We start from the raw sequence: 22,827 nt of genomic DNA, 5'->3' as shown, positions 1-22,827 counted from the left end.
AAAAAAGAGTTTGGAGAGGATGCTCCCAATAAATCCTTGAGAAGATGATAGGCCATTAAGAGTCCCACAGTGCACCTTTGGGAATTTTTCCAATGTATTGTTAGGTTTGTGCTGATTTTTTTTTCCTCCTTTTTTCCCGTCTTTAAGAAATAGTATTTGTTATATGGGATGGCTCTCTGGAAGGTAGGGAAGGGAAGGGATGCTAAGGGAAACTATGGTGATGTAAAAAAACAAAAGACATCCATAAAAACTTATTAAAAAATACATTACAACAAAAAAGAGACATTATAGGATTGTGGAAAGGATACTTTACAATCCTACACCTGGGCTCACATCCTTCTCAATCAGGCTGGACCTCAAGAATCTGGTCCCCCAGCACCTGGGGAAGTTAACCCACTTATTTGGAGAGCTCCAGCCTTAAAACCCAACCCAGATGACTGGTGAGAGTAACTGCAAATTAGCTTTTTGTCATTAAACGCACTAGCTAGCCCAGCAAAAAACTTCACATCCTATCCAGGCATCCACCCAAACCATCTTGCCACTCACCTGCCAGAATGCATACCCTCTGTCACACCTGTCTCGTCTCTCTTTCCCTGGCCGCCACGGTCCTCCCATATATGTTGTTTTTCACTATTAAAATGTAAGCTCCTGGTGGGCAAGGGCTATCACTCCTATTCTATTCGTATCATCACCACTTAGTCTAATGCCTGTCACTTAATACTTTTTCATTCACTCATTCCTCCAAACCCCCATTTCCCCTACAGTGGAAATCTTCTATAATGTATACATTGCTGAAAATAGAATTTATAGTCTAATAAGAAGTGAAACAGCTGGCACCTGATGACTGTAACCAAGTAGAAGGGAAAAAAGGGGACTCTGAACCCAGGACGGGAAAGAGAAAAAAATGCCATGCACAAGATAAACCACATCCTTTTCCTTCTCAGAGCTCTTGGACTTTCTTTTATTTTGGTAGGTGGTTTTGAAGGTAAGGTGGGCTTTTTCTGGCTGAGGTGCTTGGGGCATCAGAAGAGGGAGAGGTGATATGAGCTGAGAGGGAACCGCTTTCCCAACAGAATCCACATTCATTCCCTCGAATAGCTATGCCGACATTTTTATCGGCTGAATTCGTTTTCTTAGGCAAAAACTCCACAGGCAAAATGAAAAGTGGACAAGAAAACTCCACTGTGTCCTCCTCGGGGTCTCCCCAGGAAATTCGTCAGCAATGGCTAATCCTAACTACAGTTATCTCAGCTATAAATAATGCCAGGAAAAGAGAGCTGACACTAAGCAGAGTAGTTTGAAAGTAGATCTTTCAAAGCAACCAAGACATAGGCAATCTTCTCAAGGAGAGACAACATATCTAGACTGAACACTTCATTATATCTAGCTATCTATAATATATATGTACATACATATGTATATATATATATATATATATGAGTGAAGACAGATAAAACTCAACTGTACAAATGCTCCCTTTACACTAATTATTCAAAATAGCATGAAACCCAAAAGGTCAAAGGAAAATAATGAGAATAACATGGAAGGAGTAACAATGGTCACAGGCCAAGCTGTATAAAGTATATCACAGAATAACTTGAGCCAGATAACAAATACTCTGCCATAACTAAAAAGATCCTTTGGTTTCAACTCTAACCTTCTTTAACAAGAAGCATTGGAGAAAAACAAAAAAAGCAAAGAATTTAACTTAATACCAGAAGAGTAAGGTAATTAATTATGACTAAAAGCATTCACCCAGTAGACTTGGAAAATTATAATTGCTAGTTTGCTTCTATTTCTTTACATCTTAGACCACGCATATATATGTGTGTTTCCACACACACATACACCCTGGTAGCAGAAAGAGTACTTAACTGGCAGTCAGAGTGCCTCGGTTCAAGTCTTGAATCTAACACTTACTGTAGAACCATAAGTATGGTTTAAGATCCTTGGGCCTTAATTTCATCACCTACAAAATAGAGCTGATAATATCTGTCCTAGCTGCTCCATAGGGTCAGTGGGAGTCTTGTGCACAATCATATGGCAGTAGAGAAATATTAGTTGTTATTATTTTTTAATCAATCCTTTTGCTTGCCTTGGGACAGGAGACTCCAAGCGAGCTGGCTCCCTCCAGCAACACAGACCAGGTCCTGCTTTACATGACCGGGAACCTCTTTTTTCTATCATAGGCATAGGTATAGGCAAAGGCATAGGCACAAGAATTATGATATCACTGACATAGGACAGTGAAACCCAAGTATTTTGGTTCAAGGAATTTTAATAAGAATTATACTTATTGATATTTACAGTACTAGGAAGTAAAACAGCCTAATATTATTATAAAAATAATTTTGATGTCATGAACCCCATTAAAGGATCTTGGGGCCTTCGAGAGGGTTCTCGGAGAGGATGCTCCCAATAAGCCCTTTGAGAAGATGACACATATTGTTAAGTTGGTACTAATTTTTTTCTTCCTTTTTTTCATCTCTAAGAAATAGCATCTTATTACATGGGATGGCTCTCTGGGAGGTTGGGAAGGGAACTATGATAATGTAAAAAACAAAAGACATCAATAAAAGTTTATTTAAAAAAATACACTGCAACAAACACCAAAAGGGAGGCATCATAGGCTGTAGAAAGAATATGTTCAGGACTGCTGGTATAGTGGATTTCCAGGTGAAGAAACTCCCTCTACTAAGGCAGACTGACACCTTCTCTTCAATTTATAGTCTTATAAGAGAGTTGCCCAGAAAAGATTAAGTGATTTATATGTCAGAATTAGAACCTGAGCCAAGGTATTTATGATTGAAGCTAGATCTCTATCAACTAACCCAAGGTGTCTCACATTTATTATTACTACTGGTACTTCTAATACTAGTAATACTACTACTACCACCACCACTATCACTACTACTACTACTACTATTATTTGGATATATTTATATTATATATTTCTATACTATATTAACATATTATTAATGTTAATATTATTGGTTATTCTGTTTTATTGTATTATTAATACCTATTAATATATTATTTGGATGTTGGTCCATAATAATTATTATCATTTAATTGAAGCACTTACAAGATGGTATAACAGAAGCCTGAAAGTACTGGGTGTATTAGTATAGCCCAAGGTCAACTGTCTACAACTTAATAATAAAAATGATAACTTATGTCACAGGTTACTGCAATACAAGGTTACTGCAATACAAATATCACTGCTTGTGTTTATCTGAGAAATTTCCAGTATGGGAATTCCTTCCACTAATGATGATTACAAACTATGTTTTAAGATTTAGGTTCTAAAGTGTTACCAGAGGTATATCAAGGTCAAATGATGTGCCTCTGGTCATTCAGCTACCAAATGTACATATGAAGATGGATTTGTACCCACAACTTCCTGATGCCTTCATGCTCAAGCTTGTATCTAGTATGCCAAGTAGCCTCTCAATTACACATTGTTTATAAAGAAATCATCAAAAAATAGTTGTGATCAGTACCCTTTTAAACTATCGACGTTTTCAGAGCATTTGAATTATATAGTTGTGTCTTCTGAAAAAACTATGCCTCATAAAATCAAAAATTCTATCTACTTTGACAGAAACATAAAGCCTATTTTAAAATAACAAAAATAATATTATCTTTTACAAAATCATGAGGCCCTATCCTAACCACAAGGTGTGGATCATGATCATAATTCTCAGCACTTACTTCTATTCTCCTTATTTCTCCTTCTACCTCAGGCTGCATATGTACAGACTAATTCCAGAATCATAAGCCTAATCCTATTGAATTACATTTCTCTTTTTTAAAGCAACTCAGCTCATAAAAAATTTATATGCTTTTTCCCATAACTTTATCTGCAATTAGAAAAATTAGTTAATAAAATAATTTTCCCCCTTTAAATCCCACATTTCTACTCTCCTTTCTTTTCTTCCCATTCTTTCAACATTTTCATACTGACTATGAAACTTAACTGCGCTGAAAAAGCTTATCAAATCAAAGCTCCTTCTCAGTTTTGTGTGGAAAAGTTCTAGAGGCTTTATACACCCATGGTGTTTACGTGGTTCTCTTCTCCATGATTTAAGTCCGCAAGAACCCTGAGCTTTGATGTTTAATTTACAAACATAAATCGGGCGTTCCCAAGTTCTAAAAGCAACATTTGAAAAATCTCATGAGGTCCCACCTTCCTTTCTGAACTCTTGTTGTTGGCAGTAACTCAAGTCACATGACAGATGCTCTGATTTTGACATGAAGAATGATTTAAAAGCCAATTATGTGCTGAAAAATCTGTTTAATTATCAGGCAAAATCAATGCTTTCTTTCCCCCCAAAAGGACACACTTAAGGGCTGAGGCTTGGCATAGACTACAATGTTAAAAGAGCTAGGAAGAGGTGGACAATTTAGATAAATGAAGGGAAAATACAAAACTCTTCCTGAACTCTCCATGAGCCCATCCTAGATTCAGTGAAATGCACTGACCCATCCTCATTACTTCCTATAACCTCAACTTTGTATATCCATCTGTCTTTAGCAAAATAAATAACTAAGTGTCAGAGCTCTGACAAGCAAGACTTGGTCTTTCCCAGAATGAGTTCTCCATCAACATTCTGACCACTTGAAGCCTGACCAAAACTTAACTTTAACTGAGGAAAGTTCCATGAAACATTACATATGTAGGATCTTTTCTTAAATTTCATCTTGAAGGTTGCACAAAGCATTGGCTTCCACACAGTTAATATTCCATTTCCTTAACAAACCATCTAGTCCAACTGAAGTTCAAATACTTACCTCAAATACTGTTTTAGAGCACTTGTTATAGTCTTCACTTCCCAATCTAAGGAATTTTCGAGGTCCACTTCATTGCATGTTTTAGCATCTAATGAGCAAAAATAGAAATGAAAAAGTTAAACCTCATAGAACCAGAGAAACTCTTTACCAACCAACAAATCATCAATTCTTATCAGGCCAAAATCAAAATAGTTAACTCCATACTCATCTACAAATGCATCAAATATCAATTATTAACCAGGTACAATATGTTAATTATTATTATTATTTTTAAAGCAATTGGGGTTAAGTAACTTGCTCAAGGTTACATGGCCAGTTATTTCTGGGTGTGGTGCTAAGTATCTGAGCCTGGATTTGATCCCCAGGTCATCCCAACACTGGAGCCCATGCTCTTACTTGCTGAGCCACCTGGCCACCCCTAAGCAATTGGGGTTAAGTAACTTGCTCAAGGTTACATGGCCAGTTATTTCTGGGTGTGGTGCTAAGTATCTGAGCCTGGATTCAATCCCCAGGTTATCCCAACACTGGAGCCGGTGCTCTTACTTGCTGTGCTACCTGGCCGCCCCAACAATGTTTTTATTTTTATTTTATTTATTTCTTTTTTAAGCAATTGGGGTTAAGTAACTTGCTCAAGGTTACACAGCCAGTTATTTCTGGGTGTGGTGCTAAGTGTCTGAGCCCGGATTTGATCCCCAGGTCATCCCGACACTGGAGCTGGTGCTTTTACTAGCTGAGCCACTTGGCCACCCATAATATATGAATTATTAAAAACCTCTCAGTAATAGTACCATAGGTATAATTTAGGCTAGCGTTACCAAGTTATCTAGAGGAAGAAGGTGGTCACTGACACCAGCAACAAAATGGAAGAGGAAAATGGGAACAAGTCAGTCACTGTATTACAATGAAAAGAACAATGGATAAAGAAGTCTTTAAGACTTTGTAAATTAAAGACTTTAAAATCCCATCTCTGGCATATATTGTGCAATGATCTTAGAGAAGTAAATTAACCTCTCTGGATCCCAGAAAGGTTATCTGAAAAATGAGGGAGTTGACTGGATGGATTCTATTTTTTATATTTATTTTTTAATTTTCAACATTCATTTCTACAAGATCTCGAGTTACACATTCCCCCCCTCTCTCCTACCCCCCACCTAAGATAGCAAGCACACTGAATACCCCTTCCTTCAATCTACTCTCTCTTATATCTTCCCCCACCCCCCCCTTACTTTCTTGTAGGGCAAGATGGATTTCTATACCCCATTGCCTATATATTTTATTTCCCAGTTACATGTAAAAAACAATTTTTAACATTTTTTTTAAAACTTTGAGTACCTGACTGGATGGATTCTAAAGTCATTTCCAAGTCTAAATCTATGACCCAATGGTCTTTCACAGACTGCCAACTAAGGCAACTTTCCTTTTATGAGAAATGTACCAACAATGGGTATGGTCAAAAGAATATAGTGTGTCCCTTGTGACCTGATGGGAAACTATAGTAAATAGAACAATGGCTTCCTGTATGTCATCAAATCAACAGCAAATACATCAGGAGAACTTGATTCTGTAGTTTAGAGCATAACACATTCCATGGGCCACTGGTCTCTCTTGAAGAGTTAAGGAAAAATGGATCACAGATAAGGCACTGTTTCCATCTATACAAAAGCCAATAAAGTCACTGTAACAAGATACAGCATAGGCCAACCTTAGAATCTGGAAGACCAGTGTCCAAAAACCCAACTCTGACATTTACTGGTTGGGTGACCTTCCTAGGGCAAGTCATCTAATTTCCACATTTCCCCAGGCAACTCTCTATGACCAGCCATAATGGACAATTTGCCAATATATACTGTGAGGAGGAGTTTCCACTTGGATGAGGTAGCATGAGACAGCACAAGAAGCACTGGATTTGATGTCATAAAACCTGGCTCCGTAGGTCTGCTCTATTATTTACTGTCTATGTGACCCTTAACCTTTCTGGGGCTTAGTTTCCTCATCAGTAAAATGAGAGGGTTATCTTTTTTTTTTTTTTTTTTAAGCAATCAGGGTTAAGTAACTTGCTCAAGGTTACACGGCCAGTTATTTCTGGGTGTGGTGCTGAGTATCTGCGCCCAGATTTGATCCAGGTCATCCCAACACTAGAACCGGTGCTCTTACTCACTGAGCCACCTGGCTGCCCCTAAGCAATTGGGGTTAAGTAACTTGCTCAAGGTTACACGGCCAGGTGTTTCTGGGTGGGTGCTAAGTGTCTGAGCCCGGGATTTGATCTCCAGGTCTTCTCAACACTGGAGCCGGTGCTCTTACTCGCTGTGCTACCTGGCCGCCCCGAATGAGAGGGTTATCTTGATAAAATGAGGTGATTAGACATTTGAGGTCCTTTCCAGAACTAAATCTATTATCCTATGATGAAATCAAAGATCTGGACATCACCCAAAAGAAGTTCTTATTAAGTGTTGCTATTTCCATTTTTTTTTCTTTTGAGAATGGGTCATCCTACCTCACCCAGCATTCAAGGACCCTACCACTGGCTGGTACAGAAGTTATGACTGGCTCCATTTCTGACCTGGATCCATTTATCTCTTCTTAGGGCACCTGATGGCCCCCTCCTCCTAAAGGCTCACCATATTTGGTGCTGGATTTAATGATGACATCTGCTTTGTTTAGCCCCTACTGTAGCTCTGAACTCCTGAAGTGACTCACCAGGCTCAGCTTCCCTTGGTAGCAGCAATTACAAGTATGCACCACCATACCTGCTATTTCCATATTAATGTTACTGCTACTCATTCATGTAATAAACATTTTTGAGCACCTATCACATTGGAAATCAAATTTATATTCTTCCCCACCCTACATCACATTTTGTCATCATTCATTATCTAATTTGTTTTATGAGTGGCATGATTAAACTGGCTCTTCCTTTAATGAGCTTTAATGAAGTGTGTGCTCACCCCATCACCACTCCCCCCACCAAAAAATAAATGTTCTTTTATATAAAACTTTTGAGTTTTGAATAAAAAGACACCCATGGCAATAAACCACCCAAGTAAATTAAGTACGGGGGAAAATAACAACCCAACAGCATATGAAAATAAAGGTAGAAATAAAGGAGAGAACATCCCAAATCCATGGCAGTATTTTTTTTCATTAAAATGTGTAAGTACAAATTATACCAGGCTGTCTTTGCTACTGGGTGTGTAGACAAAGCTGAAAGTGAATAATAAGTGAGCCACCGGGAGAGATGACAAGTAGCCCATTGAGAATAAACACACTTGTTTCCTACATTGTTGTCTCATCAAGGGAAACAGAACTCCATGAAAGAAATGATTTTTTTTCCCTAAAGACTGCTGGACTTGTATGTAGGAGGACCAAGGTTCAAATCCTATCTCTGACATTTATTAACTGTATGGCTATAGAAAACTCGTTAACCTCAGTTAGATTTAGCTTCTCCATCTGTAAAAAAAAGGGGTAATAATTCTGTATAGTATCCACCTCAAAAAGTTGTTGTGACGATAAAATGAGAGAAGATATTTGATTAGCTAACAAAAATATTGTTACATTTTTGACAATATTTTTGGTTTCAAAGAAACCAAATCATTTTTTTAAACTGATAGAACATAGGCAAAATAAGACATCTGCAGGGCAAAGAAAGAACTCTACTGAAACAGGAGAGTTTAGGTCTTGGGGGGGAAGCTGAAAGGACACCCACTCAATGTCACACATTGGCATTTTGAAAGTGAAACGAAACAGGAAGTGATGGTTGTTTTACAATCAAAATATCGTACATATAAGGTCAATCGCTCATGACTCCAGTGACTGTTTAAAGCACTTCAACATTTCTGGATTCCAGCAACTGACAAGCAATATGCAATAAAATACAATGGTAATTGACACTGATTACATTTTTGATCAGTTCATACAATTCAGAACTCATTTGTTACTGAGCTTGTCAGACACACCAGAGATACATTTAAAAAATCAAATTAAGCCCCCTGATTGAAGGTGCAGTCCTTTATAACTAGGACTAAATAATTCTGTTCTAAAGGCTTTGCCAACCAATTACTTCTGTAACTGAATATTCTCTCTCTCATTAAATCAATTATTTAAATCTCATTTTAACATACAAGTCAGATAACACTTTCAATCAGCTACCTACTATCAAATCACCATCTTAAGGTCCAAAAAGTTTCTAAAAAGGAATCTTTTATATGATGTTCAGCTAACAAGTTATCTTTCTGTTTGGTTTTGAGAACCATGGTATTTCTATGGAAAAATAAGCCTTCCTCTTGATTTCCTGGAATAAAGAGCAGCTGTCACATCAGCAGCTAATGACTACATGGTATCTATGCTACTAATCCACTATTAAATGTTCACTGTTTTCAAATAACTCAATCATTACCATCTCTCCTTTACAATAAGAAGCTGCATTTGGCTAGGTGGAATTTGTTGATAACATATTTGGAAGCATTGAAATACATTCTAAGCAATCATTCAGAAAGTATGTTTTGCTTTAAAAAAAAAAAAAAGAGAGAGAGAAAATGGTCCCATTCCGTTTCTTGCAAAGAACCCCAACTTAAAAGAAGTAGGAGGAAACTAAAATAACATGCACGACAAATCACTTTGCAGGTCCTCAAATTGAGCATATTACATGCTTGTAATCAATGGATCATTCCAAGGGATGTAGAGACTGTACTTGATTACTCTGTCTATGAAGCCACCTCCGATGATGGCCACCATTGACATTTATCCCATCCTGAAGAACTCAAGACCACTGACTTGAGGTATTAGAAAAACAAGATTTATGATCCAAAACTTCAAATATGAGGCAGCTAGGTTAATGTATAAGAAGAAAGGGGGTTTCTTTCCTTCCAAACCCTACTCCCATATTCCACCTCTGCTATATTCAGGGACTGGGGCTTTAAAATGTTCCATGGCTAAAGTAAGTAGGGTAATTCTCTTTAAATAAAGAACCTCCTCGAAATTACTTTTGCTTTTCTTCATAGCACCCTTTCTATTCCCCCCCTTCAAAAAACATCCATCTGAACTTTCTGCCCCTCAGTTTTAGAAACACAGAACTCACCAACATGCAAGTTATTATTTTTTCTTGTCACATGATTTTTCACCTTCTCACCAAACCTATTCCCTGACTTTTTTTTGCTTTTTGGAGTGCAGTTAGGGTTAAGTGACTTACCCAAGGTCACACGGCTAATTTTTGTGTTGTGTCTGAAGCCAGACTTGAACTCAGGTCCTCCTGACTCCAGGGCCGGTGCTCTATTCCCTGTGCCACCTAGCCGCCCCCAATTCCCTGACTTTTTCACACCAAAGGGAGAAGGAAGGAGGAATAGAAGCAGAGAAATGAAGAGAAAGAAATGTATATATTACTCAAGCATCTTATTCTTAATTCACCTTATCATTCTTCTTACTCTCACATTTACCAAAGAATGGTGACTCACTCAGAGCTACAAAGAGCTAATAGTTCTTTTCTCAGCAAATGGTTCAGTATTTAGAACAAACATGGGTTTCAAGTTAGGCTGTAGGAGAAGCAGATGTGAGGGCAAAGAGAAAAAGGAATGATGTGAAAGCAAACAGAAGGGGACGTTTATCTCTAGGGCTCAGTTGTCTTCAATGAGAGAGAATTGAAGGACCAGGCAGGTGCTGCCATGCCCAATCTTACTGATGGCAACAGAATGCTTGTGGTAGTAACAAAGGGAAGAGAATAGCCTTGTTCAGGAGGAGAGGAAAGAACAGAGACAAAGTGGGAGAGAGTACTGAGAGAGCTGGGCAGAAGTTGTGGAATGAATGGTGACCAGCTACTCCTCCCTTCCCCTCCCCTCATTTCTCCCCTCTCCCCAACTACTGGCAAGCAGTTTAATAACTTCATGTTTACAGAAGGTTACCAGGAACAGCAATTGCTGTTTTAAATAGAGGGGAAAGGGGTAGATAAAAAATAAAGTAGAAATGGGAGAAACAGATATTTTTCCTGATTTTATTCTAAAAATGTAAATGAGGAAACACATACAAGGGCCATTAGGAACATATAAGTAAATTCAGCATTCTTCTCCATCTATAAATTACTATAAGTATTTATATATGGTACCCAAGGCACCTAAAACATTTAAACTAAGTTACACACAAATATGATAACTTATGCTGAAAGAGTCAGGAGTCAGACACAAGTAAAATGGTAAGCAGTCTCACTGGGTATAAGCAGGTTATTGGAATAAATAGAGAACTAAATAAAATACTTCACTTATAGCTACGTGGCTTATCTACATCATGTTAAATAACTGGTGAAAACTGTGTGCCTCTTCAGAGAAAAAATGTTTTAATAACAAACAAAAAACATCCATGGTGAAAATGCTAACTTGAAATCTTTATTTTAACAGAAGAAATGTCCAAAAATACAATGGCCCAGTGTTGTAAAGATCACAGACAAATTCATAAAGATTAATTCAGGGTGAGAAGACAATAATCATAATCTGGTAGCTACTACTCTGCGTAGCTTTTTACTTAAGATCAAATATATTCAAAAAGAGGCACATGATGAAGGGGGCTGGGAGTCAGGGAGGAAATAAATCCACTAATATCTACTAGAGAAAATTAAAATTAGACAGGAGATATTAGTACATGAGTTTATTTTGAGAAGATGACTATGTTTCTCAGTGAATAGAGCCCTGGGCCTGGAGTCAGAAATGCCTAAGTACAATTCTGGCCTTAGATACTGGCTAGCTGTGTGACCTTAGGCAAGTCACTTAACCCTGTTTGCCTCAGTTTCCTCATCCATAAAATGAAATGGAGAAGGAAATCGCCAAACCACTCCAGTATCTTTGCCAAGAAAAACCCAAATGGGATTCAAGAAGAGTTGGACATGATTGAAAAAGGACTGAACAACAAGAGTTTTAGTCAATATGTTAGTAAGGATTTTGGTTAAATCTGAAAACAAACTCTTCTAATATTGATGCTTCTCAAATACTAAGGAGCCTACACTTTCCCCACAGTCCTAAATGAAGGCAGAATAGTATAGTGGCAAGTACACTGGACTTGGAAGTAAAACCCTTGTTTAAGTCCCATTTTTTACACCTGCTAGCTGTGTGACAATAAACAAGACATTTAACCCTTTGGTTCTAATTTCCTCATCTGTAAAATGGGATAATAGTAGCAAATGTCTCACAAGGTTGTTATAAAGATTAAATCAGATAAGGCATGGAAAGCACTTTCCAAAACTTATAAGAATTATGAAAATATCCAATGTAACTGAGAACCTGCATAGCCCAGTGAATCTGGATTTAGGAACCAGAAGTCCTCGGAGGCAACAAGGTGGCACAGTGGATACAGCACTAAGCCTGGAGTGTGGACAGACCTGAGTTCAAACCCAACCTCAGACACTAGCTGTGTGACCCCGGGCAAAGTCACTTAACCTTAATCCACTAGAGAATGAAACAACAAACCAATCATGTACCTTTGCCAAGAAAACTCCAGAGATAGCACTGACGGGCTATAGTCCACATTGTCACAAAGTCAGACAACACTGAACAACAGCAACAATTTTTAGGTCCTGGCTCGGACACTCAATAGCTGTGTGACCCTGAGCAAGTTCGCTAACTTATCTTAGCCTTGGTTTCCTCATCTGGAAAATGGAACAGCAACTATCTCACAAGGTCACTGTGAGGTTGAATTAAGATTTAAAGTGACAGATAAGTGTCCACTAAAAGCAACCTAATCTAGCCTACTTCCTCTTACCACAATGACTCCCAATCATCTATGCCATTTGAAAAATGAGGTTACTGAAAATGTTCTCCCATGGCCCGATGGAGTCTGTGTTACCCCTTTGTTTTCAGTCTTCACAACTCTGTAGCTCAAGGAAAATGAGAAGTTTCTTTGTTTATCCAATGTATGGGGAATTATTAGAGGCAGGAAAGGCATACACATGCCAACACCACCCACTACCACACCAAAACACCTGACGAGGTACATGCTGCTCTTAAGGGTGCCTCAAGTGAGGCCACGGGAGGTCAGGGACACAGAGAAATTAATCACAGATTTTGTGACAGCTTGGCACTCCTGGGAAACTGAGAAGAAATCTTTGTTCAGACTGTACTCGAATATGGTGCACTAAGTAATAAAACCTGCTGAGGTTATAGTATCAGTTTTAATCCACTACCTAGGCAGGGAACACCTTGCACATAGATGGCACTTAATAAATGTTGGCTGAACTGAAAACAGCGGGAGACTAGGAACCTCTGGGTCCCAGTGGCATGTTTTCCGTCCAACATTTCTTTCTGTTTTGATACCAGTATAATCTTCCACTTTGAATCCTTAGAACACAAATCTTAGAAACGAGGAAAAAGTGTTTCTAATTTTAAAATTAAGCAAAAGCAGATGCTGAAATCCCCATTAAACTCTTCCAGCTGCTACTGAACCACTGGCAACCTGAGTTCTATTTAATTTGGAGACTGCTGATGGTAAATGGGGAACACCGGACTGCCAAAACCGTATGCCCAAGTCAAACCAGAGGGTCCAAAAATGAAAATGGCCCCTGAAAACAGACAGAGCATTATTATACACAACTGTACAGCTGGAGGACAAGTAAGTCTACCTTGTGTTGAAAGCTTCAGGAAAAGGGAAAAAAAGGAAGATTGCTGCTTTTGAAATTTTTCATGCAACACAACCAACATTATCTATAAGGTGCTGGGTGCTTTTTCACTCCTCTTGGGTGAAGCATCCTCCCACAGAATATCTGCTACAAGTCTGTACAATGCAGGCAGATTTAAATGCACTGACAGAATACCTGAGGGCATTGTTAATATTGATTAATTAAAGTGAGATATCATATAAATTAATATTTAGCAAGGTCATTATGACAGATTGATGTGACACATAGGCCCTCAAGCCTGATGCCTTATCATCACTCCAGAAGAGACAGCCTGTTTAAGGAGGTGGGGAAAAGGGGGGGTGGACAGGAGGGTGGTCGTACAGGTGGCACTGAATTGACAGTGGCATCTAATATAAAAAGCGCTTTGTCATTCACATAATGTCTTGGGTAATAAAATGAATTCACTTTCTGGTTTCCTCTAGCCTGCCGTGCCAAAGAACACTGTGTTATCAGCACAGATGGAGCGTGCCTGGATCTGGAGAAGAGCCTGGTGCAAACTGCATACAAGCCACTCTGAATACCAATGAAGCCCCAAGAATCAACCCCTTGCTGTCGGAGTGACAGGTTTGGAAGCTCCATAAAAATGAACTAATCCCAGTGGTCTTGTCGAACTTCATGTACTGTCAGGACTCTGGCCAGGCAGTCTGGAAGCCAGGCAGATATGAGATGCTGGGATGCTGGGCAGTAAAGGGTTGGGGTCCTAGGTTCAGATTCTACCTCTACTACTTTGTGACCTTGGACAGGTTGTTTAACCCCTCTGGTCTTCACTTTCTTCATCTGTGAAATGGGAAGGTTGGACCTTTTGGGCCTAAATCTATGAACCCAGAGGGAGAGAGAGGAGGGTACCCTGGAGAACAACAGATTTAGAATCAAGGCACTGAGTTCAAATGTCACTCCTGTGTCTTCCCTAGAGATCTTGGAGAAGCACTTTGGCCTTTAGCTCTTTCTCTATAAAATGAAGAATTAGATTACATGGGTCCCTAATGTCCCTGACAGCTCAAAATCTAGAACCCTAAGATCCTGGTGTTTTGGTAGAAGTTAGGTAAGGGAGGGAAGGCACCTAACCCATGAACCCAAATTAGTCTTCTGACCTAAAAGGTAAAGGAGCAGGGGAGAGGTTTCACTAATGCAAACATTAATGTTTCTGTCTAGTAACCATTACATCACTGCTCAGGAGTAAATGTGCCTAGATTCCAGGAGTAATGAATGACTTTACAAATACAAATTTTATGACCACAGAAGATGTTACAAAATTAAATCAATAGAAACAAATAATACATGGTAAAAAAAAGGATTATAAAAGAGGCATACCCATCAATACACTCAGAAGTCTCTGGACCTTTGAACTCACCCCCACAACTCTGTACAGTCCTTGGTCATTTATACCTATGTGGGAGACAAAAAAAATTAGCAAGAATATATTATATAATCTCTCTACATTTTTAAAAGACCAAAACACTTTCATCACTAAATAATTAATTCCAGAACATCAAACACTAGCAAAGCTAGTCTCTGAAAGTCTCTGAAAATAAGGCATGTGACAAAAACAGCTGTCTAACAATAGCAATGGACCATAAACTATGATTGGAAAATCAGCTCCTATTTTTTAAAAACTATTTACCCTTTCTCCTCATCTTCCCCCTTGATATCATTCCGGCCCATTTCTTCCTTTTTGTTTCTAATGAGTACATGGTCCTCATCGCTAGAGTGAATGTTATTTCCTGATGATAGCATAATCAACAGTCATCCTATATTCTTCAACAGATTGTCCCTACCATCAGACCTTCTCTGGAACTGTCGATCTCTCCCCATCTATTGGTTCCAATCTGCTCCATACAAACACTCCCAAAGTCTCCCCAACCTTTAAAAATTCTCACTACATCATGCCACCATTCTTAATACTTGTGTTCCCTTCCTTAGACAAATTCTTTGAAAAATCTATCATCACTACCTACATTTCCTCTCCTCTCGCTCTCTTCTGACCACCAGTAGTCTAATTTACAACCACATCACTTAAATGAAACCGCTCTCTTTAAAGTTATCAATGATCTCTTACCTGATCAATTTAATGGCCTCTTCTAAATCCTCATCCTTCTTGACCTCTCTGCATCACTTAATCCTACCCTCTGAGATACTATCCTCCCTGGGTTTTGGGGACACTCTCCCTTTCTTGTTCTTCTGTCTGTCTCACCACTCACTCTTTTAATCTTCTTCACTGGTTCATTACTGAGATCATTCCCACTAAACAGGGGAATACCCCAAGGTTTGGCTCTGTACCTTATGATTAGTTGTTCTTTATTCCTGAAATGTTCTTCCTCCTCCCCTTCCTGTCACAGGATCCCCAGTTTCCATCGAGACTCAATTCAAATGCTACCTTGGAAGTGAAGCCTTCGCTGACTCCACTCCTCAGTGCCAGTACATAACTGCCAAAAATCTTGCACACCTTGTCTTCCCCATTTGAAAGAAAGCTCCTGGAAGGCTGGGATTATTTTTACTTTTTCTTTGTATCTCCAACACTTCACAAACTGCCTGGCATAGTTAGAACCTGAAAAAATGTGCTGATTGATCAAATGATTTATTTGGAAATAGTGTGGTGTGTCCACTTCCTGGATAATGGAAACAATTTGGATTCAAAGGACCCAGGGATTTGAATATTTAATGCGAATTCTTTGTGACTTTGGACAAATCACTCAACATCTCTAGACCTCAGTTTCTATATCTGTTAAAAAAAAAAAAAGAGGGGAGGTAGAGTAGATTACCTATAAAGTATCTTTCCAACTAAATCTACACCACTAGGACACTTGTGATCTCAACAAGGTGGAGAACTCCTGGTACAGAAATGCTTCCACTCTAGCGAATGGCACCTCATCTCTAGTTTACAGCCTTGAAGAGTGCCCTGCGGCCCTTCAAAGTTAATTGATGTGCCCATGATCACAAACTAGTGTTAACAGGTAAAACTTTGGTCTAGGTCTTCCTGACTATAAAGTCAACCCTCTATCCAATGGGTAACATCATAATATGTCTGCTATTTTGGGAAGCGGACCAGACCTACAATTTCTTTGGGATGTAGAATTCCTGATGGCAGTCACTCAAAAATAATTTACTAAGTGCCTACTATGTATGTGCTAAGCTCTGCATGTGAAAACTACTTCTACCAGTACAGGTCAGATACTGTTCTGCAAGTTGCCTGGGAAGACTGAAAGGGGAAGTTATTTGCTCACAGTCACATGTGCCAAAGAAAGAAGTAATCCCATTCATCCTGATTCTGAGGCAGCCCTCTCTGTTCTCAATAACATCCCACTTTTCCCATGTCATGCCACATATGTTACATCAAAACCCAAGTCAAGGCCTATAAGGCAAGAATTATGAATATTTGAGATCACATACAAACTACAGACAAAACAATTTTCAGCCTTGTTACTATGCTGTTTTGTTAAATAAAATCTGACTTTGAAAAAGTTTGAAGAGGGGTTGGGATTTATAAACTAGTGGACTATATAGAAGTCACTGTACGTAATAGAATCATAGTAACCTCCCAAGAACACCCAAGCACAAATTCATTCAAGTCCAAAAAGGAGCCATAATGCTTCTTCAGGAATATTTACACAACATTCCCAGTAAGAAATGCTAATACTTCAAAGCCACCTCAAATTTTGGATTAAATTGAACCACATCATGGAAGCTGCCACCTTCTCTAATCAGAAAGCAAGCAACTCAAAGAACAACAGGAAAAAAAAGGCAACTGAAAAAAATTAAAGTCAAAAATAACTTCCTATTTTTACTTTTCTGAAGATTGGCAGCTTTTAGGCAGTGTATCTATTTTCTGAGAGGCTGATGTCATTTGTAACCGAAACACAAAGGCAGTCTGGCAAGGTAGGTGATGGTACATTTAACCCCTAACCTTTCCAAGATAAGAATGGAATTGAAATTAAGATCAAGGGAATCAGTTTAGGCAATTTCTCCTCCCTTTTGTTTCTTAATTACAAACAACCATCTTCTTCTCTCCTTATCCTTTACTGAGCCCAGGTCACACAACTATCCATTTCTCCATGGTCACAACTCTTTTCTTCCTCTCTCTCTTTCAGTTATTTCACTAAACCTCACAGAACCAGGACCAAGGAGACTAATCTATTTCTGTGCTTATGACTCTGTATACCAAAAAAAAAAAATCAGTTAGAGACAGTCTCTGAGATGGTATGGAGACCAACTGCAAGCCAGGACAAACTAAGAGTTTTTTGTTTTTAAATACAAACAGATGGTCAATGGGCAAGAGATTAAGCAGCTTTCTGAAATTGGGTTAAGAACGGAGAATACAACAAAATATGTGTGGCATCACATCCTGTTGTTAAAAAAAAACTAGAAACCAAATGACTGTAAAATAACTGGGTTATTAATAAATAAATTGTGGCATATGAATGCAATTGTATATAGGAAGACAGAACAAGCATGAGGAATTCTGAGAACCATGGGAAGACTTACTCAAATAGAGGCAGGTTGAAGAAAGCAAGAACCAGAAGAACAAAATACACAATAGCTGCACTAATCTATAGGAAGATAACACAGAAAGGGAGACACACTCCGATTATCTGCAATCATCTTGGTTCTAAGAGAACAAGGACGAAAATCTCTCACGAGAAAAGGAGGAGGGACTAGAATATGATGTCCGATATAGCTGCTTTATTAATCAGTTTACTGAACTCTTTCTTAATTACAAGGAAGTATTCAATGAAGGACAGGAGCATATCACAGAATGCCAGGGATTTTTTTTAAGACATCAATTTTGTAAATAGAAGAGAAATAAAGGGACCTAATTTCTTCCTCCAGATAGGACTTGTTCAGAGAGTTTAAAATTTAAAAAAAGATCTTAAAATGCTTTTGAAAAATAATTTAGAGAAAGGGTCCCCCAATATGAGGAACTTAAAATAACTTGATCAGAATGAAAGAAGCTAAATATCTAAGTCATGTTCCACAGTCAAACAAATGGGCTACTGTGAAAAACATCTAAAATACCTGTAGCATTGAAACAAGGATGTTACTTTTGCAATAATAATCACTGTGCTGGTAATTACTATCAGATAATTGATCAAGTTCAAATTCATCAGGCTGAGAGAAGCAAAGTTAATTGCTTAATGCATAATGAGAGGTGGGGGGGGGAATTAATGCAGCTCAACATGGTTTTTGCTTTTTAATGAAATTTAAATAAACCACTTACAAAAGCAATCTGGAAATGTTATTTAAAAGGCATAGGATCATAGAACTGGGAACTACTTTGGAGGTCATGTAGTCCAACTCAATCATTTTACAGAGAATGAAACTGAGGCACAGAGATGTTGAAGTGATTTGCTCAAGATCATAGGATCATTAAGTGGAAAAGTCAGCATTTAAATCATGCTCCTTGTACCTCCCTCCCAACCCAAAGCCCTTCCCACTGAACCACACTGCCCCCCAGACTATATCCGAGTGTTATACAACTTCCCAATCTCCCTGTGTTATCTGAGTTTCAAACCAAGAAACTATAGAGGAAAACATACTTTCTGTAGCTATGAATGTGCAGATGCATAACCAGGACCAGAAGGAACTATAAGTCCACAGACATATGCTACTGAAGACCTGACAAAATCCTCCAACCCCAACCCATTTCTCTCAGCTCTTCCAGACCTGCACAACACTACCAAAAATAACCATCCTAAAATACTGCTTCACTACGTGATACCCCTGAACAGGATCCTACAATCATTCTTTATCACCTATTGATAAAAATCTAAAATCCCAGGGACTGATTAATCAGCAGTCATTTATTAATCATCTATTACTTGCAAAGCACTGAAGATACAATTTTTTTTTAAATGAAAGGATCTCTGCCCTCAAGGTGTTTGCATTCTTTCAGGGGAAAATACACAAACATACAATATATATGCATATATTATACAACTACAATATACATGCATATATTACACAAAATAAAGATAATGTAAATTTTAGAGAGGAAGAACACTAGCAGTTTGGAAGGAAGGGGCCATGAAAAGTTGAAGGTTAGGAAAGTTTTCATATAGATGCTAGCATTTGATCAATCTTAAAGGGAAGGGAGAAGAGAAAGGAACTAACAATTATACTGGGCCTAGGTTCCAGGCACTGTGCTAAGTACTTTACAAATACCTTCAATTCAATTCAGTTAACTATAGACTAGATGTAAGCACTGGGTATGCAAAAAGAAGCAAAAGATAGTCCCCATGCTCAAGGAGCTTACAATCAAATGGGGGAGAAAACATGTAAACAAAGAAATACAAAGAAAGCTATATGCAGAATAAATAGGAAATAATTAACAAAAGAAACACATAGGAATCAAATAAGGTTGGATTAAAGAGATAGAGTTTTAGTTAAGACTTAAAGAAAGTCAAAGGGGTCAAGAGATCCTCACAAGAAGTTTTTATGATAAACAACTGCTATAATCCAGATTTTACAGATAAGGAAATTGAGATGGATAGAAGTAAAATGACTTGCCCAGGGTCATTTGTTGTTTTGTTGGAGTTGTTTCAAGAGTGTCTAGCCTTTTGTGACCCCATCTGGGGTTTTCTTGGTAGAGATACTGGAGTAGTTTGTCATTTCCTCCTCCAGCTCATTTTACAGATGAGGAAACTGAGGCAAAAGACTTAAGGGGCTTGCCCAGCCTCACATAGCTAGTTAAGTACACAAGGCCATATTTGAATCCCAGATCTTACTGACTCCTGGTCCAATGCTCTATCCACTGAGCCACCTAGCTGCCTCTAAGGAAGGAAAACAAGGGATTCTAAGAGACAGAGGTAAAGAGGCAGGCCTAGGTGACAGACTGTGTAAAGGTACTCTGGCAGAAGATGCAGTGTCCTCTTTGATAAACAACAAGGAATTCCGTTTGGCTAGACCGTAGCATGCAGCAAAGGGAGTAATATATAAAGGAGATTGTGGCTAAGGAGGCAAGGGTTTTTTTTTTTTGTTTTTTTTTTAAGCAATCAGGGTTAAGTAACTTGCTCAAGGTTACACGGCCAGTTATTTCTGGGTGTGGTGCTGAGTGTCTGAGCCTGGGATTCGATCTCCAGGTCTTCTCAACACTGGAGCCGGTGCTCTTACTCGCTGTGCTACCTGGCCACCCCTAGCAGGCAAGGGTTTTAAAAGCCAAACAGAATAGCTTATATCTGATCCCAGAGGCAACAGATAACTATTGGAGTTTATGGAGGAGGAGAGTAACATGGGCAGGTGTAAACTTTAGAAAACTCATCTTGACAGATGTGTTCGGAATAGTTTGGGGCAAAGCACAGGCTTGAGACAAAGGGACCATTTTTGAAGGTGATGGAAATCAACAGGAGAGAGGTGATAAATACCTGAATGGGGGTTGTGAGCAGGTGAGTAAACAGGGGGTCCAAAAGATGCTACTAAAGGCAAAAAGGCAAGAGTTGGCAATAAATTGGATATGTAGGGTGAGAAGAATGAGAGAAGGGAAGGATAATGTCAAGGTTGAAAAACCCGGTGACTAGATTGTTGGGAAACATTTAAAGAGGATGTAAACAGAATGAATTCAGTATGGCACATAATGGGTTGGATATACCTATGGGATATCCAATTTGAAATATTTAATAGGTAGTCTGAGACATGTGACTGGAGCTCAGGAGAGCCTAGGCTTGGATTCATAGATGTGAGAGTCATCTTCATAGAAATAATTAAACCCTTGGGAGCTGATTTAGTCACCAAGTGAAAAAATGTAGAGAGATTAGAAGGCTCAGAACTGAGCCCTGGGACACATTCAGAGTCAGGGGTCATGATATGAATGATGAATCAACAAAGAATGAAAAAGACTGGTCATTAAGTAGTAGGAGAATCAAGAAAGATCAGTGTCACAAAAACTCAGAAAGCAAAGAGGAAAGGTCAACAGTTTCAAACACTTCAGAGAGGTTGAGAAGGATGAGAGGTGAAAATGGGCCATCAGATTTGGTAATTAGAGATCACTGGTAACTCTGGAGAGAGCAGCTGATCATTTAGGACCCCTGTCAGCCACAGGCTCTAACTTGCCTAGCTAACTCTATTCTCTAACACAAACCCTCTACCCAGTCAGGCCATCCATACTCCTTCTTCTGCACCCCTGCCCCAGATAAAAAAAATGCTCCAGTCTAAGCCTATGTTCCTGTTACATTTCCTCCCACAAACATCCACCAACCTAAGTGGACTTCATTCAAGTCCTTTTTTGTTTTTGTTATTAATTGTTTCAGTTGTGTTCAACTCTTCATGACTTCATCTGGAGTTTTCTTGGCAGATATACTGGAGTGATTTGCCATTTCCTTCTCCAGTTCATTTTTGCAGATGAGGAAACTGAGGAAAACAAGTGACTTGCCCAGGGTCACACAGATAATAAGTGTCTGAGGTCAGATTTTAACTCGGAATTTCTGACTCCAGGCTTAGAGCTCTACCCACTGTACCACCTAGTTTCCCATTCATTCAAATTCTACTCCCCCCTCCCAAAAAAACCCTTCCCTGAGTGTCCCTGATCTTGTTCTTCTCTGAATTCCTATGGAACTTATCATCTACAATATACCACATAACAAGAACTGATACATATACAATGTTTCAAGTTTACGAAGTAGTTTTCATTTCCCTTGACACTTGCAATAGTCCTTTGGGGAGAGATATTAGAGCTATTAATCCCAATTTTGAACATAAATTAACAGAAGCTTTGAGAGTAATTTGTCCATGCACAGAGTTAGTAAATGTCACAGATGGGATATAAACCTGGATTCTTCCTGACATCGAGTCCTAAATTTTTATCCACCATCCCAAACTGTTGTTTCTAATTCTCATTGTATCTTTCCAGTGATAGTGAATGCTACATTAAGGACAAAGACTATGGTCTTCAACTTTTTTGGCATACCACAGAGTGCTGAGCACACAGTGCTAAAATTAATTTCAAACCAAATCAAATTAACAAGGATTTAATAGTTTAGGACTACAAAAACAAGGTCTAAAGAAACCGGGTTGGATTTCAGGCAGGAGATTCCGGACAATACTTCCATGGAACTCTTCTTCAATGATATATCAATGATCAGTGTTATTACTAAAACACTAGAAATATGCAAGATGGAAAAAATACTTAAAGGGCAATGGATTGAAACTGGACTAGAGAATCTGATACATGATGCAAGGTGGGATGACCGGAAGGACTTGGCTGCTTTTTGAAAAAGAGATAAGCAGCTAAGTATATCAGGCTTGAGAGTAGGAAGAGGGTGGCATGGAGAATTTGTGTGCAGTCAATGAACATGAAGAGTTGGAAAAGTCAAAAGCCCTTCACCTCACTAACTCCTTAGCTCCTACACTGACTGCTTGCCTATGCCCCCCGATCTTTACAACTACTGTGGTCTATATTG

The 22,827-nt window shown here is 38.7% G+C and overlaps 1 protein-coding gene across 1 annotated transcript in view; it reads right to left on the bottom strand.

Moving 5' to 3' along the window:
- Positions 1-22,827, bottom strand: part of ARHGAP10 (Rho GTPase activating protein 10) — a 392,686-nt gene that overhangs the window by 135,681 nt on the left and 234,178 nt on the right. Inside the window, exons 13-14 of the mRNA XM_069105012.1 lie at positions 14,753-14,827; positions 4,795-4,882 (exon numbers count right to left, since the gene is read on the bottom strand). Of these exons, the coding sequence (XP_068961113.1) occupies positions 4,795-4,882; positions 14,753-14,827 (163 nt within the window). The remainder of the gene's footprint in view (positions 1-4,794; positions 4,883-14,752; positions 14,828-22,827) is intronic.

This window comes from Petaurus breviceps, unplaced genomic scaffold (genome assembly GCF_028583685.1).
Source record: "Petaurus breviceps papuanus isolate PSGF00001 unplaced genomic scaffold, PetGlider_PUasm1.0 76, whole genome shotgun sequence".
NCBI classification, from domain to species: domain Eukaryota; kingdom Metazoa; phylum Chordata; class Mammalia; order Diprotodontia; family Petauridae; genus Petaurus; species Petaurus breviceps.
The sequence above is the reverse complement of the archived record's forward strand: the minus strand, read 5'-3'. Positions and strand labels throughout refer to the sequence as shown.